At 45.3% G+C, this 25,932-nt stretch overlaps 1 protein-coding gene across 1 annotated transcript in view; it reads left to right on the top strand.

Annotated features, from left to right (window-relative positions):
• LOC105452055 overlaps positions 1-24,040 on the top strand; it is a 60,130-nt gene extending 36,090 nt beyond the window's left edge. Inside the window, exons 2-4 of the mRNA XM_011692866.1 lie at positions 19,633-19,873; positions 22,086-22,292; positions 22,690-24,040. Of these exons, the coding sequence (XP_011691168.1) occupies positions 19,633-19,873; positions 22,086-22,292; positions 22,690-23,522 (1,281 nt within the window). The 3' untranslated portion in view covers positions 23,523-24,040. The remainder of the gene's footprint in view (positions 1-19,632; positions 19,874-22,085; positions 22,293-22,689) is intronic.
• The last annotated feature ends 1,892 nt before the right edge of the window (positions 24,041-25,932 follow it).

The following is a 25,932-nucleotide window of genomic DNA, read 5'->3' as shown; positions in this document are numbered from 1 at the left end:
TATATATATATATATATATATATAATTCGTGGAAATATCGTTTTTTTATTATTGTAGAACTATTATTTCACGATTCTTCTTATTGTCCCGACTGAAAATTTTATTTCCGCAGTAACTTGATGAAATCAGATATGGACGTGATATCAGTAGACACTAAGTGCTCGGATACCTCGGTAGGGTTAATGCCTCCCGGGATGTAAAGTGAAGGTTCAATTTGCGGCTCACGTTCACGAAAGGGCGATCAAATTCCAGACGGTGGTAACGCGGCGAATTCGCGTTCGAGTTGGAGTGAATCGCTAGTACTAACTTAATATCCCGATTTTGGCGGTAGGCCAAGGATCGGTGTCTCGTTGATCACCGCGCTCGAACGGTGCTGTACACTCATTTGGGCGGACATATCGGCAATGAAGTTGAACACTTCGGAAACATACACAAACACAAACACACGAGCTTGGATCACACACTCGCGCGCACGTGGCACTTTCTCCATGTCGACGCTTTCGCCCACAAATTCTCGCCCTCCGATCGACTTCCCTTCCTCCTCCGTTGTGTTTACACACGGGCTCACAATGGGTGACCAGGGCCGACACTGCACGCGCCAACCCGCCCCTGTTACACGGCGTGGAACGATTTACACACGTTGGGGTTGGACTTGAAACGATCGCCCGATGGGAAGGAAAGGGGGCCCCTCGAGCCTTGTCCGAATGACGGAGGTGTCAAAACGCTCTGCTGTTCCGCAGCACGGAAATCGAATTCGGCGCGGTAACTTGATTTCCGCGCGTTTACTTTTTCCCTCGGAGGAATTAGGCGCGGCGAACCGCGGATAAGGGAAGTAATCTGTTTAAACTATTTCGACTTCCGACAACGGTACGGGATTATAAAATCGCTTCCAGTGAAGGGACGATTAACGTATATCCTCTGCATGAAATCCGTACGTCACGTTTATGATGGTTAAACGTAATCTGTAAGTCTAATCGATGATTGTACCGCTTTAACAATACACGTGGATCGTTCATTTACGTGATTATTATTGTATTAGCAAATTAATATTAAGAGACGAAAGTAATTATATTTCAAAGATCATAAATTTTGATTTTACCAAAAATTGATATATATTTAACTTGAACGGCGATGCGAATTTGATTTATTGCTTAATATTTCTCTTTAATATGTGTAGCAATTTTTTTTACGTTATTGAGAATTGACGTGATGTTGTAGACAGCAACGTTACGTTCGAACGGTTAACTTTCAGTGTTAACGGGCAAGACAGTGGTATCTTTAATGTACGCCGGTCACGTTGTGCGTCGCACGGAGTCGCCCTCCCCCGCGACTGTCGCTCCGTAATTTCTCTGTTGTAAAGAGTTAATTACGTGCGGAGCGAAACGTGCCGCTCACGCGGCTCAAAGGGCTCTCCCCTGTTCGTTATGCGCACGCCGGCGGATAATATAGGCGCATCGCGTTGCATCCGCATCGCAATTATGCGCGCTTTGAGGGAACGCCACTCTTAAATTCGACAATGACTCACGTGGCGGTATCACGTTGACGCGTCGCGTTATACCACGCTTTCTTCTTTCGATTATCGATCCCTCCTCGGGAGTGGCTACCTGCCGTTGTCATCGTCGGCACGATGACAACGAGCGAGTAAAGCCACCTCCGATTGTAAGCCACCTTGTGTGTGTGTGTGTGTGTGTGTGTGTGTGTGTGTGTGTGTGTGTGCGTGTGCGTGTGCGTGTGCGTGTGCGTGTGCGTGTGCGTGTGCGTGTGCGTGTGCGTGTGCGTGTGCGTGTGCGTGTGCGTGTGTGTGTGTGTGTGTGTCACGCCGGTACAACCGCCGGCTATTTCGAAAAGCTCCTTTCCGCCCGCGGCGTGCCCGTGTCGTTTCTTTTTACCTGCGCGCGATTGCATAAAAAGCACGCTTTATCCCCGCGCGCTGCCGCGTTATTAAAAATAAACGCTTTGGAACAGCGAATCCTTTTTACTAGTTTTAGAATTTTATTGTCTTTTATTATTATTATTTTTTTTGTTTTAGATACCGGCAAGCTTCTCTCTTCATTATAATCCATAAATTTTCATGCACGATAAAATGACGTATTTAAATATTAATCTTAGACACATTGAATAAAATGTTTCCAGTCGAATTAGAATGAATGACATGAATGAATATTAGTTGAATTGGATGAATGATATTAAATATTATTTAATCAGCTGATTTATAACTTAAAGTCAAAGCTTCGAATTTTCATATAATCTATAGCTTCAAAGGTTTTAGGTCAATTAAAACACTGACGTAGAATTGTTGGGAAATTGTTCCCTATAGGACAGGCCCTTTCTGACTTGCGTCGCGATTATCCTGTTTCTGGCTCAATGCTGATCTTATCTTTTTCCTTTGAGGAGAATCATCCCGTCATGTCGGATGACAGCGATTCGGGCAGACGTCTCGCCTTCGCGTTTCCGCGAGCGCAAGCCCCATGGGTGTCCTTCGGAGGACCTGCAAGCAACAGCTTCACGAGACGCTCGTTTCGAGAGATATGAGACGTACTCACCGACGATAGTACTCAACTCTCTCCTTCCCTCTCTTTCTCTCTCTCTCTCTCTCTCTCTCTTTCTCTCGTCTCTCTATGAGAGAACACGCGTTTCTTCACATTCATCTTCAGTCGCAGAACGCATCTTGGTTGTCTGTGCAATTTATCTTACAATCGATAGTCCATTTCGATATTTTATTTTGTAGAGTCTATTACTCTTTTTCGTAAATAAAGCGTTCGCCGGTAAAGAGCCCACTTAATCAGACTTTATTTGTAGAAGTGACGAGAGTTTTTTTGTTTGCTCAAGCACAACGTAATTAGCATAAGTGCGTTTGTACCTTGTACCTTTTCCTTAGACCTGCTAATTGAGCTCCGATATTAATATGATAACAGCCGACCGCGAAAACGTTCCCGCGAAGAATATTATATATAATTGGGAAGTAGAACAAGGGATGAAGACGCGAATTTAATACAGGAAAATACTTGTCGAGGCGGCGTTTCGCAAGAGCGAAAAATGTCTCGGTTTATTATGTCCTGGCAATCAACGTTGACAGACATTTTATTCCATCGCTTCCTCTCGCGACTTCTTCTCGCTTCTTGCATATCTTCTTCGCGAAATTCACCAAATTATCTGAGCTTTATGCTGCCGGTGCAAATCTACGATTTGCGACTGCGTTTTATCGCTCGAAATACGAGGATTTACATGAACAAAATTTAGAACGTAAAAATATATATTTTATTTTCGTTACTTTTAAATAAAGAGCCGTGTCGCGACGGTCGCTACAAGCGCGGCTACATGAATATTTTGATACCATCGCCGTCTCATGGATCGTTTGTCATTTTCTGTCGTTATATCGCAATTTTATGCATTTTTTTAAACACACCTATATAAATAATTATTATTACACACGATCGTATTTTATTAATCTTTTATAATTTGTTCTCTGTGCCTTCTTCGGTTTTTGTCTCGCTAACTTAAAACCTTCTATCGCGGTGTGAAACTCTAAAATTTGTAAAATAAAACCGATTTGTCCAACAAACTATAACAGGTCTATCATGTTAACTGAAAAATTTAAATTTTTATTCTCTCTATTACATCTGTGTATTATATATCTCTCTTTATCATCTCTGAAAATCTATTATTAAAATTTCTCTATACATTACTTGCGAAAAAGGTTATTCCCAGTCTTCGCGTAGTTATGTGAGACGCTTCCCATTGAAGTGCGAGTCGCCGAGTTTATCATCTCGAGAGACGACTTATTCTTCCGCGAAATTTCTCTTCATCCTCGCGAGTACGGACGATAGTGCCGTCTCCTGATTTACGTATAAAGAGCGAGCGAGTTTTCTGGTAGGGGTGAAGAATCCGTCTGGAAAGTACCACGCCACTCTGGAAGCATATAGCTTCCAGCGGATGGATGGATGGATATATGGATGGATGGATGGATGGATGGATGGATAGATAGATGGCTGCGAAAGGTATATCATGGTCGAACATCGATCCCGTTCACCGACGACGAAATTCGTTACGGTTCAATTTCGGCATAGCAACGACGATTTCAGCGAGCGTACGAGAAGGAGCGAAGGAGACAGAGAGAGAGAGAGAGAGAGAGAACTAGAGATAGAGGGGAAGAGAAGGAGAGAGTTGCACGTTTACAAGACTGGATACGCGATGCTTGCTTATAATGCAGCGATCACTGGTTACCAAATGAGGTCAAACTGGTTACCAGGAATCTCCTTAAGTTCTGCCGATAGGTACATGTAACGGGGGCTTCACCTATAATACTCTCTCCGCCTATCAGGATAGTCCCCGTCGCTCTTTCTTACGCGGAGAAGCCGTAAAGATCTCGTCTTTGCTGCCAGTTTTTCGGAGCGTCGTATACGTTCTCCACGACAGCGAGAGAGACCGTTTATATTTGGAACCCTTTGAGGTATCGGCTTTTGAACTTTCGACGTGCGAGCATCGCGCGGACGTCACAGAGCATCGATCTCGTCTCGAGTCACCGCGTATAAATAGTGCCCCGAGCAGCTGGTCGTCGGTCCTTGCGTGCATTTTTTATGATGGTCCGCATTACGGAAAACGACTGTATTGATTAAAGGATAACTTATCACTGATAAGAAATTAAATGGAGAGTGGAAAAATATATAGTTGCTTTCGTTCTCTCTTTTTAATGTACGTTATGTTATAATTCACTGTAGCGCTTATTAGATTTACATGTTCAATATGTAAAAGCGTAACAGAATTTACTTTTGACATCCGAAGCATAATGAAAAAATTAACTCTTTCTACAGGTAGCGATGTGTTTTTTTATTAAATTCATTAAATGTAAAAGATCACGATGTAGGAGTGAGTTTTACCATTATTTCATATCATTTTAAATCTTCCTTTGTGGACGCTTTTCCCCGCTACGCGGCATATAGAGGGTGCAGGTAATATATGCGGTGTTTGTCAATATTTGTGTGACTAACGGAACGGTATGCCGCGGCAGAGATTCGCATTATAGCAGTTACGCCATAAACGCGCCAATTAGCGTGGTACTTCGCGGACGCGTAACAGAACAATAATTACCGCCACCTCAATGCGTAATTCGATAATTATGGATCTTTTGATAATACCTGTGATACTGCAATATCATTTTGATTTAATTTAACTCGGCGGCGCGACCCATCGAGAGCCCTCCCCCTCCGCCTCCCCCTCCCCGCCGCGTGTACACGTGTAAACGTTTCATTTGATTTAAATTAATTACTCTCGCCTCGCTTTACCGCGCCCGTGGTGTCGATGAGCTAAATTCGATAGCTCTTTTTTGCGTCGCGCGTGTGTCCCAAACATCTGCATCCGCGTCGCAGTTTATCCCCCCTTCTCCGCACATTTCGGTGGCGTATTAGCAGGTTACGATTGTAACGAAGCTGATGCGTAACGAGTGCGACGCGCTCTCTTAAAAAGCCCATGCCGTTATAGGACATAATTTAATTTAATTATAATTAGTTTAATTAATTTACCGATGCATATAATGATATCGCGATATCGGTGTGCATCTTCAATTACACAATGCAGGCACGTTGCGCTATTAGTACGTCTCGCGTAGGCACTGATTGCAAACTCGCGCGTGCACGGAGGAAAAAAAAAACGGAGGCGTGCGTAACGAAAAGCTAATTCACGACTCCAAATTCTATAATTCCTCGACTCTCACCGCGAGAGCGGTTAACTCGTTAACGTACGGCTCATAATTTTAACTTATTAACTCCCGGATCGTAACTTCAGCCCATCAACTCGTAAGCTCGTAACTCTCTTCGCCTGTAGTGAGTGCGTTTTAACGGGGAGCGAAAAGCTCGCTCCCCGTTCGACGAGCAATATCGCTACGCGGCGCTTCGATCCGAGGTGGGAAATCCGTCCGCGGTTCACGTTTATTGAGCGCGACACAAGCCCGGTCGCACACGCGGTCGCGGCTTTTACGGCGGGGACGTATCAATTCATTTGATATGACCAGGCGATGCATCTAATAGCTGCTATAGCAGTTGCAGTTTCGGATGATGGAGAGAGAAAGAGGGAACTCGCGGGACGGTGAATGCGTTTCACAGTAGTTTAATCGTTCGGTGGAAACATCGACAGTTTCAATTTTAGCAGAGGGACGAGTGTGTGCGCGATCTAGTCGGCCCGAAATTCGATCCACCCGTGCCGTTTCACCCAAACTGTTGCGTTCCGCACGTGCGCGCGATTCTGCCGGAAAACGCGAGGAATTTCCTCTGCAGCGGTCGCCGGCACGGCGATTCCGCATCGGAGGCGTATTCCGCATTGAGACAATTTTTTTCTGATGGGATGCTTCCATAGAACCTCTGCTCCGTCAAAACGTATTTTGCATTCTTCACATGTTAAATTTACTATTAGATAATAATTAAGATTTAAATGGAAAACTGAGAGACTATAAATTATAGTTGTGTCTGGTGTAAACATACGTAAAAAATGACCCAAAAAATCGCCCGTTTTTTTGGGCTCTCGATTTTAAGACTGAACCGTGTGTCAAATTATATCTTATAGTGAGACATTAATTATAGATAAGTTGAGGTGACAATTGTTATCACAGCTGGAGGAAAGGGGGAGGGGGATGAAATCAAAGTTCATTATGGAATTATCACAGGTCTGCGAGTTCCGGTATTTTAAGAAGGCTGATTCAACCGATGAAGATTGATCGCAATTTTACGTAAATGACGCTCATTTTGGACGTAAAAAAATCGAGTTTTCGCGTAAAGAGACGTAATAAGTGACCCCTCTCCAGCTGTGATAACAATTGTCACTTCAACTTGAAATTTCTCTGTGATTAATATCTCATTATAAGATACCTTTTGGCACACATTCTAATCCCAAAATCGAGGGCCCAAAAAAACGGGCGAAAAAACCACCTTTTTGGGGGGGGGGAGTCACTCTTTCACGCAATACGTAAAAATCGTTTTTGCTTTACGAAAAAAAAAATACATTACCGAGAGACTCCTTTTTAAATATAAACTTGATGAAGCGTGATATCGAAATATCGCGAGGGCGCGAGATCAAGTGTATCCTCGCCTTAAATCCGACAGTTTCGACAAGAGCTTCCCGAAACGCGAGCCATCGTTTCCATCACTCATCGCGCGCCATTTATCCGTTTCACACGTGTGTCGGGGCATATCCCGCGCATATCTCGTCGCCGTGGATGATCCGACCCCGTGGATATTCGCCAGTCGGAGATGACGGTGGTTACATCGACGTCGACCGCGGTGACATCCCCCTATTCCTTTGCCTACCGCGCGAACGTATTTGCATTTTCAATTCGTCCATCGTTCTGTGCCGCCGCCGCCACGAATCGCGTCTCGCGCGCGCTTTGAACCTGCCGGGAATTATTCACACTTTGCGTTGTCGCGACACGTAGGAGAGGGGGAGGGGGGGGGCGTTTGTCATTCCTTTTGACGGAGCGGAGCTTGTCTACAAGCCTGTCCCGGTAAATATATTCCGAATTTTTAATACCACGTTTCCACTCTTTCCCTTTTCGGCGAAATAAAAATTTTTTTACCCGCAATTTTTTATCGCTCGACTTTTTATACGTTTCTCTTTTTCTCTTTAAAGATTCCGCGATGTGGATTAAAATGGAACGCGATATGTTCCGAACAACTTTTATTTGATCGTCCCGTCCGACGGAGATACGTCGAGCGTGAGATTAAATTCAGTAAAATTCAGCTTGGATTTAGCGAGACCGCTGGCGAGTGTGTGTTATTAGGTGCAGTCGCAGGTGCAAAAGGCGGCGAGCTGTAAAAGGTTTTAGTCCTAAGTTCGGTGTGGTGCAATCAAAATGAGCTCCGGCGGGCACTCGGTCGGCGAGTTGGCTCGCAATATCCAATAATCGATGTAATACCTTGTCGGGACGCCAAAACCGGAATTCCCCGCTGAAGCCTATTATACGGTCGAAAATACAGATAATGTAATTATACGGCTTTGCCGGAAACGACGCCGGGGATTTCGACGCCGTCGGCCGAGAAAGGCCGTACGCGCGCACACACACACCACACCGAATCATCCACATGTAATATTAATGCGAAATAAAAGAGCGTGCGGAAATTAGCGTCGCGTACGTACAAGCGGCTGCGATAATTGACGATAATTTATAGCTCTCATCATCGATCCCTGTTAATGTTGATATCTCATGACGTAGCACATTAATAATTTTTATCAAATAAATTTTTATGTCCCGTTAAATATGCCGATCCCGAATTGACTGTAAATCTTCGAGATTCGAGGATACTCCACTCGATGCAACTCGTGTTGCATACCATATTTCTTTCTTGCTATTTATAAATATGTGCTTTTAATTATTCTCATTATTAATCGCACACGTTAATGATGTAAAATTGTTGTATAAAGTAATGACTATCGCCATCAATTCTATTCACGATGCATTGCCCGCATTTGCATAAAAAATAAGCTCCTTTTTATTTTCGCGATAATAAACTGAAAATTTGCATATTCCCGTGGACCCTCACGCTTTATTTCCGGCACATAATTTTTCATCAAAGCCGTCTTCTGATGACTCGTCGCTTTTAACATCGCGGAAGAAGGGAGAAAACCGTAGCTCCCGCAGAGTGAAAAAAAGGTTTTCGCGGCTATTGTTACGAACATGACTTATCGTGAGATCTCATTAACGGGAAACGTATATTCCGCTTGCCGAAGAAATCGACAATTTTTTTAATTGATAACGTTTCCTATCTGCGTGCGGACACGTGTCCGTGACTAGTTTAATGATAATTAAACGTTGTTGAATCAAAACTCAATTTTGTAAATTGAGGTTCAAGTTGAGTTAGAGAGTGAGGAATACCTCTTTGCGAAAAGTGAAGTTGTATGAAGTTGGTTCCTTTACTACTGAAAATCCACTAACGACCATTACCATTCGATTGGTGGTAGTATTTGGTAGTCCATTCCCGATGAAATTCCCGGTAGTCAAAGTTGTAAATAACAATACGCAAAAAAAGATATATACACGTGAAGTTAGCTCCTCCTTTTGTAAAATATGGCTTTTCAGACTGCGTAAGTAATCATATTATAAGTGTAAGCATTTATTTGGTGGTTGTTTATTGATGTTTGGTAGTCGATAGCCAAAATTATAAATAATAATATGAAAAAAGACGCACGCGCGTGAAGTTAGCCCCTTCTTTTGAACTTACAATTTTGACTACCATTCATTGGGAAAGGATTACCAAACGTTAGTAAGCAACCACCAAACGAATGCTTACAATTATGATTAGTACTTACTCATTGTCAATCTGGAAAACCATATTTTGCGAAAGGAGAGGCTAACTTTACGTGCGTATATCTTCTTTTTCGTATAGTTATAATTCATCGGGAATGGACTACCAAACGACCACCAATCGAATGATAATGGTCGTTAATGGATTTTTAGTAGTAGACAAGAGGGATAACTTCATACCGCTGAAAAGTGAAGAGTTCAGAATGATTTATAATGAGGTAATATATTTCACAAAGAAGAAAAGAATTCTGAAAAAGAAACTCTGTTATACATGTATTATAAGAAATAATAGCTCGAATTGCCAAAATTACGCGCTTGCATAATTGAACAATTAATATGTAGGCGTGATTTTAATATCTGAACTATTTCTCAAGTCGTTTTAATTACAGTCTTCGATTGTAATCGAAAGGCGTTTGTTCGAAAAATAGTATTTGCATAAAATAGAGATTCACAAATTGGCAATCTGGATACGTGGTGTGAAGTGCCACTGTCGTCGACGAACGAGTCGTGTGAAATTCGAGTCGTTCGTTCGGCAAACACGTGAAATTCCTGATGCACGGCCCGCTAAAAGGCGGCGAAGCGTAGAGGTGGCCCTTTTTTCCGGGCTCTTTGTCTCGCGCGCCCACTCCGCTTTGTGTGCATACAAAAGTGACACTTGCCAGCGGCTGTCTTCCGGGCAATTGTCTTTCCAACGACCGCGTGGCGGCTCTATCGAGCCGCAGTCACACATGTCGGCGCGCGCGATTCACGTTTCTTCCACCCAGAAGCTCTCTCCCTTAAATCTGCCGCGACGGCCTCTCTCGTTCGTCATGGACTGCATTTAAGAAGAGTGATTTACGCTGCCTTCTCCGAAAGAATTAGATGACACTCCCGGAATTAGATGAAAAGCGAAGCTAATCGGAATTATTTTTAACTTGTCCTTTCACTTTAAATATTTTGATTATTAAAATAAGCGCGAAAGTTGGTTAAACTTTCGGAGCATTTCAACCCGTTCTTTCCCGCTTTTGTCTAATACGTTCGTTCGTACAATACGATTTACTTCGTAGAACGAAATAAATCAAGAGACAAATGCACCGGGTCAATTACATTTTTTTAAAGTCATTTACTGATATCAATATACGCTCGACATGCCATCGGATTTCCGGACAGTGCTTCGAATCTCGATAACGGAGGCAGATTCAGAGTGGCGCGAGCGTAAAAATCACTCGATATTGAATCCTAAATCCTTTCGCTTTTCGCATTTTTCCGATCCTCTTCTCCACTACGGCTACGGGCGAGTTATTGCGACACCGTTGCAAGCGGGCGCATCCGGGTTTCGGGCGCGGCACACGTGTAAGCGAAAAACGTGTAGGACGCACACGTACAGATCGCCGGAAGTAATACCGGATTTTTGGGATGAAATGTTTTCCTATTAATACCTCTGTGCGGCCGATTTGCGCGCACGCACGCACGCACCGCACACACGCGCGCGCGTGCATGCCCCTCCCCCACGGGCAGAAAATATTTGAAATTCTCGTTCATTATCTGGAGCGCAACTAATTGGCAAGCGGACGAGGCAGCGATATTAGAATTTCGATGTTCCATGTGAAATTTATATCTCGCCCGGATTTATACGGGGGAAAATCCGACGATTATGAGAGAGACAGAGCGGACTCGGACGTACAAACCGCGCCGCGGGCGAGCCCTCGACCTTAACTTGAATAATAGATTCCTTGACGAATTTGAGTGGGCAGCCTCCGCCCGTTATTACCGTCACCAATTCCGAGTAGAGTCGCGGCAGTCTGGAAATTTCAAGCGATAAATAACCGTACGTGGAGCGCGCATCCAGACCGATCGTGTCCCGAATATCCGGCACATTTTAGGAATCTTGAACGCATGAAATTCATAATTCCCGAGAGCTTTCGAAATTTGAAGAATGCAGACACAGCTCCCTGTTTTTTTTTATTTGCTCATATAAAATACAAAATCCGAAATAAAATTCGAATTCAGCCGCGCATGCGATCGCCCCCTTGCCTCTCTCATTTCCAGCTAATTCAGCTATAGGTATCAATTTATCCGTGTGTACGAGCGATAAATAACTGGATGGATATGTTTATTTGTTGGTCGGTTTCTCACTCGCAATTCGATGGAGTCAAATCCGTTGATGGAATGGGATTTATCCGGGCCGGCGCAGCGCGCGGCGGCTCGCGTATCTACCGTGTGTGCAGGCGATAACGAATCGTCCGTCCGGCTCGCGATAAGAATATCGGCGTTGAGATATTAGCGCGAATACGACGTGTACACATGTAAAATTAGCGTAACACGCCGGGCCACGCCGCGCCAATATCCCTCTCGTTAGTAATTGCACGGCGCGTATAGGTAGGCGCGGAGACATCTGGGCGCGCCGCGTATAAATTTAATGTCCTGGAAAGAGGCCGCGGTGATAATTAAAAATATAAAAAAAAAAGAAAGGAAAGAAGGAATAGGCTGGAGGCAACGTCGCGCCGGACGGCCGGCAAATGAGTGACTCGAGGCGGAGGTGTGGAATTTAATCCAATTATACCAGCCAGTATTCGGATCGTCTTTTTTCCACGTCGCGGATCGAGTTCCCGGATTAATTGTGCGATCTCCCTTTCTCCCTTTCTCTGTCTCTCTTTTTCCGTATCCTTTATCTTTTTCCTCCCGCTGCAAACGCGCGCGCTTCGTTAAAGCCGTTATTGCGGGATGCACTTTTTGCACAGGGAAAAAAAAAAGAAGTTCGCGCGATTGTTTATTAGCCGCTTCAGCCTTCGAGGGAAACGTTATTTAAGTCTTGTCAATTGTCTACGGTTTTTAAAAGGGAGCGAAATTACCTGTTCAGGATATTATCCAATTACGCCACTTTGCTTACACAAATATTAGAGAAGTCAAAGTCAACGAATTTTTAGTTAAATAAATTAATTTGCGTTTTAACGTAAAATCTATTACATAAATGTGATGAGAGCCTCGCTAAAAGATACGGAAAGACTATATATTCAAACGAGTATTAAATTTGTACCGCGGAAATGAATGAACTAGCAGCGCTAATTATGAACGTTTCATCTTCATTTTGTGCGCGAGAAACAGTCTTCGAGCCGAATCTTATTCCTTCGAAGAGGAACAAAAATCCGACTCAAATTTTTCAGAATTCGCGAAGAACGAGGTACACCTTTCCGAAAATGAAAATAAAAAGAAACTCGCGGAAAAAAAATTCGCGTGCTTGTCGAGCACGGGATAAAGTGCAGAAGCGGAACGGGCTTTCCGCTTCCGGTGACCGACCGACCGACTGCCCCGCAGTGCTCGCCCGTGGATTCCGCGCGCGATGGCCGCGGCCGATACAAGCGAATTCCTCGTGTCGGCCCCCGGCCCCATTATCTCGCCCGTAAATCACTGCGTAATGAGTCCAACTTTCCGCGAGCGACAAAGCTGCCTCCGGAGAGGAAAAAAAGGAGAAACGAAGGAAAACAAGGGTTGCGCGACGCGGGGATGGCTGAGTTTTGCGCGGAGTGGCGGTTGCGGGAGGATGGAAGGCATGTGAACGCATTGATAATCGCCTTCCCAGCTGTACTCTGCGGCTAGGGAGGAGGCTTCGAGGGGGATTGCCGCGAAAGACAGGGAGGGAGAAAGAGAGAGAGGTAGAGAGAGGGAGAACGGAAGAGAAAAAAGAGCGGATGCCTTCGGGGACAACGACGACGATGAGGGGAGGGGAGGGGACGAATCGAGGGGGATGACGGCGAGCAAGCGCATGGATTTTGGGTTGGCGGGCAGCGGGGAGGAAGGGGAAGGGCAGATATGGGCCAGGTAACTAGGTCACCCTGACTGAGGGCATTGCTTTTGTCGCCGCGCGACCGTCCCTCTCCTATGCAGCCACCCCCTCGTGCCGCATCACAACCCCTTGCTGTCGGTGTCCTGATCCGATACGGCGACGAGGACGACGACGACGACGACGGCGACGGCGACGGCGACATGTCCCCTCTGTCGCAGCTTCGACAGGCGGCTACTGCTTTCTTATTTACAGTACGTCATCTCGTTTCATCCCCTGTGTCGCCCCCTCGCAGATGGGTTACTTCCTTCCGTGCATAGTTAAGGGGCTTCTCCTCAACGACGCTTGGCGTTTGTGACTTTTCCTTTTTCACGCCTGATGCGAGCCCCTGTGCTCAATATCCTCCGTTTAATCCCTTTACGAGTTCTCCCGTCGAGTACTCCCTTCTCGTGCGCAGCGCTGCACGGGAGGGTGTCTATCGCGGCAGAAACGACGATGATTTCCGCGAGAGCGGGTGGTGAAAAAAGCTTATTGAAAACAAAACGCGATCCAGTTGCAGTTCTCGGTATAGCCGTAAAACAATTCCACTCCGGGAAACTCGCCCTCACGTTCTTTTTTTTCACACGTACTCGGTGTATCTCGAGAAACTCGTATAACAAGTCGAGAATATGGAAATGTATATTTTTAGCCGCGTAATTTTTCCCCGAGTATGGCTTACGACCTTTACCTCTTCTTCTTTTTTTTTTTTTTAGAGCGCTAGATAGAAAAGAGGTAAAGGGGAAACGAGGAAAGAGTGTGGCGCGGAGGAAAACGTGCCCGCTCGGGGTTTCTCGAGAGAAGATGCTGAAGTGGTGCTGGCACCTAAGGGCTAATAAGAGCCATCTCACCATTTTCCGCGCTTGCACGCGCGGGTGCGTGTTTTCCCCCTCGCGCGCGCGAGACATCCCCTTTTGGCTCGTTCGTTTCACATCGCGGACAATTTTACGGCGAAGTGGCACTCCGCGCGTGTCCGTCGCGCAATAACCGCGTCGCGATATATAGCAACGCCGAATTAATACTTCATTTAGACTCCATTTGTATGCGCATAAAAGCGACGATAAAACAGAAACAGAGAGAGGGGGGGGATAGGGGGAGAAAGAGAGAGGGCCGTATTTATTGCGCGAAATATGTTAACTAATATATTAACTAACATGTCAGCGAATCAAAGTTACGCTTTGTTACAAACTGCGGTTACAAACTCACGCAGCTTTCTCCTAAAAATCATCAAGGCTGCAACAGAGACGTCGCCACGTGCGGTTTTTTTTTAATCTTTTTTTCTAAATATTACTTTTAACGGCGATTAGGGCCGTTTAAACAACAGTTTTAATTTTTAATCCCGTCCCGGAACAGCGGTTCGTTATCGATTAGACAAGACCACACGGAACGCCGTCGTATTACACGTTGGTAACGATTGGTCCAGACTGCGCGGGTGAGCGGGGAGGCGAATGGATAGCGGGAACATTCTCGTTCTGCCTTCCTTTTACCGGGGCGCCAGGATTTTCCCGCGCCGATTGCGTTGTCATTTCGTTACCCATTTACCCATTGTGTCGAAGGCCTTTGACAGGATGCGGGGGAACTTTTTTTTCGTCCGAGTTCTCGTATATCCCTTTTGCTTTGCGACTCTCGGAATCAGGAATTTCGGCGTTCAATACCCTCGCATTTCGTCCGCGCGCGAATTTAGCAGCGGCAACGTGTAAAAGTTAAGAAATTTGTGAGGATTTACTTATTCAATACCATTTGCATAGATTTCTGTTAAATAAGAGCGATTCTTTAAAGATTACCGAATGGTAATATATGTACAATACGGACGTAATAATGTGATATACTTTATTAAAGTTGACGTATGTGACCAATGCAATCGCTTTTGTCATGTTGCACAATGCAACAATATTCCGTATTCGCCTGTTGCTTTTCCTTCTCTTCGGTTCCACTTCAGGTATGCTTTTCTCTTAATACGTATTTCGGAGCGGCTATTTGCATGCGCGAAACGAAGTTCGGCGCCTTTGTAATTCTCAAGCGAATCGAACGCACTGTGTGTAAAAGTGTAGAGTAAGCGCTCTCCGTTCTCCGCGAATTCCCCAGTTTTCGCGTCAGAACTTCGAAAAAGCTCCTGATTCCGAGAACTTTGCCCGTGTCAGAACTTCGAAAAGGTCCTGATTCACAAGCTTGAAGCTTAAAATATTGAAATTATGAGGGAAAAATATATGAGGTAGAAAAATTGATAACGCGAAAATTAAGCGATGTAAAACCTTGTAATTATTATTGGATACTCGAAAAGAACGGAGGGCGAGAAAGGGATGGATTGAGGCAAAACGTGAACGAGGGTGGAGGATTGGCGCGGAGTAGAGTTACAGAGAACTCTGAAGAGAGGAGGAAGAGGAAGGGGGGAGGATAGTAGATACCGTATCTGGTTCGTACCAACGCAGTCGGAGGGTAGAAGAGAGAATTGGGTCAGCCGGCTTGGAGGACACTTCAGGTGTAGGTACCTTTCTATGTAGCGGGGCCACCCCTCCTGCCTACCCTCGTGCGCCGCGCCGCTCGAGAGGTAGCGCCGAAGGTATAGCGTAATAGCGTATGACAAATTAACGGTCGCGTTAAAACGGAGACGTATGCTGATGCGACGATCGCGATGTCAGCTCGTGCGAGAACCAATCGATCGCGCGAAAGATTACAAGATATTTTTTAATTTGGAAAGGAGAAAATTATTCTATGTTTGATATGTGAAGGATTATTATAATTATATATACTTAATTTATTAAATTAATATATTAATTTAATAAAGTATATATTAAATTAAGCATATAATAAATTAAGTATACAATTTATTAAATTAATGAATTTAAAAATAAACTTAATATATTATGTTAGATTTATTTTTAAATTTATTGACAATAGGAAGATACTGTATTATAAGATGTAAAAAATTTACTGGGCGATTACTAGAGGTTATTCTTACATTTTTTCGATTATTTTTCTATACAATTACGGCGAGTACCAAATGCATTTCCATGCACTGAAATTTTTATTACAATTCCAGTAATCGCCGACTAATATATTGTCGCCACCTTCGCTCCTCATCTCCTCGTCCTCTGTAGCGTCGCTTTGCACTTCCGCATTTATCGTCCCGGTTATTCCTCATGCCTTCCTACCGAGCCTTTTCCCTCGCCATTCCCTCGTCGACGTTGTCATTATGGCGAATATCCTAGAAGCGGCGCGACAGAGGGGTCGGAAATGAATCCCTCGCTATATTGCGAAAAACATTTCTTCTCGAGTCCGTCGTTTGGCTTCTCTCTGAAGGGTTTCGGCCAATTCGGAGATACATCCTCGATATCCTCTTTGAGAGAGGACGAATTTATTTAGCCTTTGTTAGACAGTCTTTTGGCTAAAAGAATCGCTTTCGCGTACCGCGAATCTTTATATTAAATTTCAGAGGCTATACCGCAGTGCTAAAACGGCAGTACTGAAACATTTTAAGAAATACCGCGCTGTCTTCGTAATTGCGGAGCTCTCAGCGTCTGATTAGTTTGACTAATTTAACTTCGCTAAAATGTTCTAAAAAAAAACCGACGTTCATAGCTGAATTGGATCGTATAAGATGCAGCGAGACTTCTCCCGCCATATATATTGCTCGTTACAGAATGTATATTTTCGTCCCAGTGCCACAAGCGAGTAGCACGGGAATTCGTTACTCGTCCGGCGCTATACACTCGAAGAAATTGCGTATTCCGAGCGCGCAATTTCGATGATGCATCGCGCGCATACGTGCGATACTCGATAAGGTCAATATCCATATCCCGTTGAATATCTCTCAAGACTCAAGCCAGTCGGTATATTCTTTGTTGTCTATCGGCAGTCCGAGGCTTTTGCATTTGTGTGAATTGATTTTCCTCCGGCCAAAATCTCTAACAATACACGCGCGAAAATACACGGGTGCCGGTTGCGGTAATTGGATCTGCATTTTCCCCTCGCGCGGTATGGAAATATCTGTTTACAAATGAAAGGAAAAGAACACAGCCCATTGTTATAGTTGGGACTTTTAACGTTTTATTTTAAAGCGCGCCACTTTCGGAAGCGCGGAACCTCTAAATATCGCCGCCCTTAAATGTATTTTAAGGGGAAATATCTCTCAATGTGGATTTCCCAACGAAGTAATCTCCGTATAATCTCTGGCAACGAAATGAAAGAGTTGGAGACATCTGAATTATTTATATCGTCGCTTTTAAGACGGTGCGGATATCCTCGGGGGGTCTGCGAGGCTGTACTTTGATTAGCCTAAATGTCATCGCTCTTAAATGTATCTTTAATAATATTTGCGATGTAGTGAATTGCGCATAATCCGGCGGCAGCGGCAGCGAAATGTTTAAAAAGTTGGAGACATCTGCATTATTTATAGCCGGCTTTTAAGGCGGTGCAAAACCCCTTGGGACACGAGACACTCGAAGCTCTCCACTTTGGTTAGCCTATATATTTATAAATCCGACCCTGGTCCTATAGATTTGCTTACACTTGTGCCGACAATAACTTGCTACTTTTCTATTTCCGCGGAATTCCCAATGCGCGCAACGTTCTCTTCAGAGAATAAGAGCGACGACAGAAACTCACGCCGTTGCTTTTGACGTTTACTCCCCCTTTTTCTTTTGGGGCGCGAGCGTGAATTTACCCCGCGAATTTAATAAACTCCGTTCAAAAGAGGCAGCGCAAAAATCGGGTCTCTATATCGGGTGTTTCGAGAACGAGACGCGTGCCACTTTTCACGACTTGACATTCGGACTCCCCGTGGCGAAAAATTAATCGTGCCAATCGAGATGCGCTATTTGACTCGTTCTCTCACCCGGTAGAGGATTCATCCTGTGATTAATCGCTTACAGCTCGTTGAAAATCAAAAGGTTTCAATAAACGGCGGCGGCACGCGATTTAAATTCGCGTCGAGGGGCAGACCTACGACGACGAAATTTCGTCGGCGGATCAAGTTTTCTCTTCCTGATATGCAGGGAGATCCATTAGAAGCAGGTCACCTATATATCTCCCGGAGGGGTTGAGGGTATAAAAGAAGTTCCGAGTTGGATAACTTTGAAAGAGGCAGCGCGCATTATGCAAAGAAATTTTTTTCGCCGGGACTATTTTTTCATCCATCATCCGAAGGCAAGAAGTATCCGCTATTAATTCGCGTCCGTCCGTCCCGCGCGCGACAAAATTAGACGGTTACGATTGGAGCTAATTCCATTGCGCGAATTTATCTCTGAATTTCAGAGACTTCACTTTTTTTTCCCTCAAAATTTCGAGGGACATTTCAATTACGTTTACGCTCGGGCTTTAGCGCTGTTTCGCGGCGGGACACCCGATAGAGACTCCAGGGACAGCCTGGCGGTGGATAAAAGATCCTGCCGGTATGTAATTATAGCATGCTCTCGGAAGGGACGCGCTCCATCCGTGGTGTTCATGTTTGAGGGCGGCTATGTGGGTCAGATCCCGACGACCCGCCTTATTGCCTATTCCGACTTCGCCGGCTGACCTCAAAGATCCTTGATATTTGATAAATAGTCCTCGAAAAGTGTAGGACGGCGTCGTAAACCGCCAGTCTGTCCCGCGGGAGGCAGCTAATTTGGACGGACGGACGGACGGATGGATCGACATCGACATCGATGTGCTGTGCCTTCTCTTTCTCTCCTGCTTCTTCTTCCGCGGTGCCCTTTCGCCGTCAACTTCCGTTTTATAAACGGATCCGACCTATCCTCCTCTCTGCTCCGTGATCTCCTCGGGGAAACGTCAAACGGTGTCATCTTCCATCGAGCTCTTACTCGAATTTCAAGAATATTCGATTTTCAATACAACTCGCAATTTTTATTTCAGCGTATGCTTACGATAAGTACGAATGCATCAATTTGCGATCGATGATCAGATGATAAAAGTCGTTGTAGTCGTTCGCGACATTTTCTCGCGACGCTTTATAAATCTTCCGGAATATAAAATACATAAAATATTTTATAGGCTATAAAATATATAAATGTGTTTTTGTCTTGCAAAAATGATTCAACAATGTGGATCAAATGATTTTATTTGATTCACATCAAGAAAATTACGTTTGACAAACAGAGAAAGGCTTTTGTTAATAAGAAAATACGTTAATTGAGAGGCTGAGAGGAATAACAACTTATAGTGCGCTGTGTAAGTCGTTAGTTTACCCATTTTCCGCTTCCTTATTTTATACTTTGTATTATAGTCCCATGTTTCTCGCTTGCGTTAACCGCATCTTGAATAACGTAGTAAGGTTAAACGTGGAAGAGCACCTATTAAAAGCCTCATTCCCATAATACAACATTTTTTGAAATTTTCTCGCAAGTCTGGTGCGTCTTTTCATTTCACGCAAAATAATAATCCGGGCAAATATAAAATTTTGCATCGCGAAAAATTTATGTACAAGTGATTAAAAGAATTTTTCATTTTACCTCGAATCTCAATTAGATGTATCTCTCTCACATCTTTGTATGTTGTAGAAAATTGTAGGAAAAGATTGATTCTAACGAGTGCACGATGATTCTGATTGCAGGATGCGTATAGGAAATGGGTGTGCAGCTCCCTGGTGCCTTACTTTGCTCATCGGAATCTGACAGACGACGAAGTCAACAAAGAGAAAGACAAGAAAACCTTGGGAAGCAAATGGATCAGATTAAGGCCCTGCCGATCCTTTTGCCAGACCGTGGAGCAACGTTGCCCCTACTTCCTTCCGGGCGATCGTGCCCCCGCATACCCCACACAGTACGCCGGCGAGCCCACTTTTCTTTGCAGAGGTAAGAAAAAAAAGAAGAGAAGAGGAAAGGGGGGGGGGAAGAGAAAAACAAAACGCTAATCAGAGAAAAAAATATCGAAGTTAAACAAAGTGTTTGTTCAGTTCGTTCGTTTTCTCATTTAACGCCACTCGCGAAGCCATTCTCGAAGAAGAGGGTACAAATGTTCAGTTGGCACCCTGCTTGCTTCGCAAAAAATTTGCGAAGGATACGAACGAGACACGGGCAATTCGGTATATCCGTTACACACCGCCGCCGTCAGTCTCTCCTCTTGTTCACGTCGACGACGACGAGGAGCGTTCATTTTGGCGTTCACTTCGTGGCGGCTAAGTCCGCGGCATAGAAATTTGCATGAGGTTACGCATAAGCGCATAAACGGCCGCTGCGGTGGAACGCCCTGCATAAGCTCCGCGAAACAATGCGGGCGTTCCACCTTACCGCTGGAGAGAGAAGGGGGGAGGGGCGGCGGGAGGCGTCCCCGTATTCGTGTAAATTATTATTGCCATATACTGTACGCCACGCCACGTGTAATATGATCAATGACATTTCAGGCTCGCGCCATAATTTTCCATAAGCGGGTAATGTTAATTCTTTCAATTTCTCTACATTCAGCGGACCGACGCATCTCTGCGTTTCCAAAACGGAATTTTTTGCACGGCGTTGTTCCTCTCTTACCCCCCCCCCCTTTCTCTCCCCTTCCTCTCCGGTAGCACAATACCGATCTCTCTCGGCTATCTGACGTTTTGTCGTTCTGCCAGCATGACACGCTTCACTGTCAGTCCCATTGACTCAATAATCTTGACTCTTTACGCTCGGCGTCACGGATGTTCCGCGATACGACTGTGATTTAAAATCATATAAGATGAGAAGAGACAAATTTTAAATATATTTATTAAAAAGATTTACTTATTCATTTATTTATTAGCTCGACAATATGATGCATAATGACATAACAATTATTAAAAATGAAGAAAGAGAGAGAGGAATATATGCAATACCATTCGTCCGCATTTTTCTCCGTAAGGAAAATTGACCGTGTAATTTCATACGAGGGGTCTTCACTCTCGGTTTATATCGCCACACTGAGCGCAAAGGGTTAATATATCCGAGCACACGCGTGCGAATGTCCGAATACTTTCTCGTCATCCTCTTTTTTTTTCATGCGACGGTCGTAAACGGCGGTTTGGGTATAAAACTGCGTTAAACGGGACGCGTGCCGCGCGGTTATTGGAAGATTGGACGCTTTATCGGGCATTTTTTTTTTTCATTCCTTCGCACCCAAGGCGCCTCAAGAAAATGCATTTCGACCCCGCACCTCTTGCTGTCGCATTTTCGTAACGACTAGTAGCGCAAATATCTCTTTCTCTCTTTTTCTTTTCCTTCTTCTATCTTGCTGTTTACGTAAATCTTTGCGGTACGACGGATCTGTGGAACGCGAAGGCGGAATTTTAAGATGACACCTGGCGTAGACGTGCCTGATTGTGAGAGATAGATACGGGATCCACAAAAGAGATAGATCCACAAAAAGATGTGTGGAGAGAAGCACAAAAGTAAAGTAAAATAAAGAAGGAATTTAGTTTATTGAGCCTTTATCCTGTTATTTGCGATGTTTGTCGTATAGAGAAAGGGGGAGACCCTAATTGACAGATACGGTAGGCAAGTTGGCACGCACGTTGATTCGCAATTCTCCGTAAAGAGTCGATTGCCAATTAGTCGCGAACGGGGATCGTCCTTGGTAAGATCGATCTTGGATTAATTGATAATTGGCCTTTACAGAAAATCTGGCGAGTAGTCAGCAGTTACGTGCCAACTAATCCGCTTTTAATCAACTAGAGCTAGACTCTCTCCTGCGACAAATTCGCGTTCAAAATAATAGGAGGCGCACGCGTGCGCGCGCGCAGAGATCATCGCTCACTGAATTGTTTACGGAATCGCGACTCCCTTTTACGATTGCTTTCCGATCTGATCTACTGTTCCGCAACACTTCACATACGCGAGCGTCTTTCCTTCCTTTCCCCTCCTGCAAGAAACTATCGAGAGATAATTGCTTTAACTCGTGGAACTTTATATGTGTCCTCCAAAAAATGTACCTCCCCCTATCCCGTCGCCTCTTTTCCCAGGAGAAATTCCCATTTCCCCTGCATGGTTGTGAGGAGAACGACCACCGTATGCATCCGTCCATACACGAGGTCGTTGGAAAACGCAATGATTTCAGATCCGAACATCCCCGAGACCGGCGAGCAGGCCACGAGGGCGTTGCACGGCATCAGTGACGACGAGTGCTGCTTTCAAGAGTGCCCCAAGAATACCTCGAATCTCTGCACCACATGCAACCCATGGAAACAGGGCCAGGTCCAGGAACTTATTCCCGCGACGGCGCCCGTGTGCGAGCCCCCAGTGCATCCTCCATCTGGTTCTACAGGTAGGCGCAACAAGAGCTCCGAGAATCAGCGAGCGATTAGAACAATTGACTTGAATTGAACTTGTAGGAATTTCGAGAAAAATTTTGTGAAAATTAAAGAAAGCTTTAATTCTTACACCTTTTATTTACACGTAAGAATTTAATTTAATACGACATTTATTTGTACTTAAATATACAAATTATATAGATTCAGTTATACTTGAATTTGCGAATACTTATGTTCCGTGAGAGATTTGCGAGGATTACATGTCTTTTCGAGCGACTCTTTAGGTGACTAGTGCCCATCCACAATTCTCGATATCGAGAAAAGTTGCAGTTTTTTTCTTCTTTTTTTTTGTTTTTGTTTAATCGGTATAATCCTCGTCTAAGCCAACGGTCGACATTATTCTGACCGCAGGTCCGGGCTCGCGGGCGGGCGAACCGGAAACGTCGACGGACCGCAAGCCCACCGACGGCGGCGACGACGGGGACACCAGCATCGCTCCTTCCAGCACCACGACACCTCCGACCACCACCCAAAAGGACACGGCGTTCTGCGGCAGCGGCCGCATCGGCTCGATATCGAGCGCGTCCTCGCCCGGCCGACCGAGCCCGCCGATTGTCCTTCAGCTCTTCTGGCTCTGTTCGATCCTGATCGCCCTCCCCGCGAACGCGCTGCATTACAACGCCGTGTCCTGGAGTACCTGCGGATCCCTCCGGCTGTTCGGTTCCGGCCTGCTCCTTTCGAGCGCGCACGTCCTCAGGAGGGTCTTCAACGATCTTCTCATTTCCTTCGGTTCGACCGGGATCTGTCGGCGCGCTGCTGTGCGTTGCCTCCTGTTCGTACGCGGGATGCCCGGACGGGCGATGATGAAGTGCCGCCGTCGCGGATGGTGGTGGTGGAGGTCTTGGAGGCGGTCCAGCAGCCGGCACTTCCGCTGGAAATTCCTCCGTCGTTCCGGCGTCGCGTCCGTCTTGCGCGACGTATCGATCGCCGTCCTCGAGCTGTTCCTCAAGTTCGCGGCGAGGTGTCGGTGCCGCGACTGGTGGTGGTTGTGGCGTCGGTGGCGGAGGTGCGGATCGACCGGAGGCGGCCGGTGCACGAAGCTCGTCCCACGGCGGAGACGTCCGGTGATTCACTGCAGAGAGGCGCATCGACGGCGCGGGAGAAGAGGCGATCTCACAGGGAGACTTCTCAGGATAGACGTCGCAAGCTCGGCCAAATCGATATCCAGGAAGGACCCGCCATAGGGTGGCCGGCCTCGCTTTCCTGGATACGCAGGATCGGTACGGGTCTTTTTCTTCTGTCGCGGAATATAATCCGCGAGAGCTTGTCTCTCCACGGTGAGCCGGAGTAGCTCAGAGAAAGCGCGCGGACTCGATCGAAGCGAAACTCGATCGGGGAAACGGATCGACGTTAGCGAGAAACGTCGGGGCGTAATACGAGGAAGTATACGAAGGATCGGGGGACGTGTCCCCGGGATACTTGCACGGGTAGAAAGAACACCAGCAACTGCGAGGAGGAGTAGTAAGGCGGGAGTAGCAGAGGAGTGCGAAAGGATTCAAGGATCACAAGTGGAGGAGGCGCGGGGCCGGTCTCGTCGACGACTTCGGTTCCACAGACTAGAGCAAAAGAGGGAGGAAAGGGAGAACCACAAAAAACAACTTCATCAACCACAAAAAAAAAACAACAAGAACAACCGAGAACGAAGGAAACGTAATGTTTAGAGCTAATAATAATGATAATAATACAACAATAATGAATAAAACAAAATAAAATAATAAATAATAATAATAATAATATATATATATATATATAGTTAACAATAATGATAATGATGAAGAAATAATAATGAAGATTAAATAATGAAGTAAACGATATAAATATATAAATATATAAATATATTATATATATATATATATATAAAAGAGAAACGATGACGAGTAACGTTAAAGTAAATGATAGAATGATAACGACACAATTATTATATATTACATTACGTTACACACGATGCGAGTGAGAGAGTGAACAAAATGAGAGAAGTAAAAGGAGAGTGTGTATGAGAGTGCGTGTGTCAGTGTGTGTATGAGAAAGTGTGATAAAAGAAGAGAGAGAGAGAAAGAGAAATAGATGCAGAATCCAAAAGCAGACGTATAGGCACACAAGAGAACACATACACATTGGGGTATAAGTCGTTAAACTTTAATGAGGCAACATTAAAGAAAGAAAACCGTAGATAGGTAGTTTCTTCGGCCAGAGAAAGAGATAGAGAGAGAGAGAGAGTGAGGTTGGTATTTGAACGCACGGGGAGCGGGAGGGGAATTGGTATATTCTTATATAGCCGATATGGACCTGCTGAAGGGAGGAAGAGTGGGAGGGGGGGTGTAAAAACGCGTGGCACGGGATGATAAATAAGCATGACGTGTTATCGAGATATAATATGTGTTCGTTTAGACATTACCGCAAATAATAATCGTAAATATTAAAACATAGACCTGTAACGAGAACTGAGAGTCGAAGTGGTGAGGGTGTATGCATGCGTATGTGTGTATGTGTATGTACGTGTATATGTATTTGCGCGAGTGATAGGACGGGATTGAGAGATAAAGATAGAAGTAAAGGGAGAGAAAGACAGAGAGGAGCGGAATGACAGGCTGTGAGAGAAACGTGAAAACGAGAACGAGGAAATGACGAACGACGCGAAGAAATGTCGGATCACGGAGAATCACGATATTGAGATGGTTTGCCGATCGAGAATCGCGAGGAGGAACGGCGAGGGGGGTCAAGGGGGTAGACGAGCGAAAATTTTAGAGTCGACTTTTTTTTTCGCGCGCGCGTCGAGGAAGCGAAAACACGCGAAATTCCGAGAAAATCCTCCGGCTTCCGTCCGTTGCGTTCCGCATTTCGATCCACGCCGGGTGCATCACGCCGCGACGCGCGACGCGACGCGACGTGATGCGATGTGTTCGATTATCAGGATCGACGATGCGGAAGGCGGTGTCGACGGCGGCGGCAGTGGACGGCGCGGTGGAGATTGGTCGCGCGCGAGATCACATTGGTGATTCGTTTCACGCGAAGAGGACTGTCAGGACTTGGACTTCCTTTTAGGCACGCCGCGACTGCGAGAAGCGTCGTCGATTTTTTTTCTTACTTCGGAACTGGCGACAGATTTATTACGTCTCAAATGCGAATCGATCGCGCTTTCTCCCCTTTTACCTGTTACACTTCATTCTTCATTTCGTTTCTTTCCGCTCACGCCTTATCGACTATCTTTTTTTTTTTCATCCTTTATTTCGCTCGACGATTTCTCTCTCGTGCGTCCGCTCTCGGGGATATTTCTCGAGATGTAGCATCTAGAGATAAGATTGCTTCATCTATCGCGAGGGTAGAAAAATTGCAAGTCGATTTCAGGATGGGGACGATAAGAATTAATTGCGTCAGCGAGAAGATTCTATAGACGAACGCGACGAGCGTACAGGGCGCAGTCGAAGTTTAGCTGATTTACGGAAAAGTAGACCGAAAGAGTAAAATCCTACGTGAATGTAGGATTGTCTTCATCGAGTTGAAGATACGGAGAAGTAGTTTCGGAAACAAAAGTGTGTACGAAGTTGAAGCCACGGCGAGCGGGGTGAGGAGAAGGGAGGGGAAACGACGAATCGA

This window comes from Wasmannia auropunctata, unplaced genomic scaffold, assembly GCF_000956235.1.
Source record: "Wasmannia auropunctata unplaced genomic scaffold, wasmannia.A_1.0 LD336038.1, whole genome shotgun sequence".
Lineage (NCBI taxonomy): Eukaryota > Metazoa > Arthropoda > Insecta > Hymenoptera > Formicidae > Wasmannia > Wasmannia auropunctata.
The sequence above is the reverse complement of the archived record's forward strand: the minus strand, read 5'-3'. Positions and strand labels throughout refer to the sequence as shown.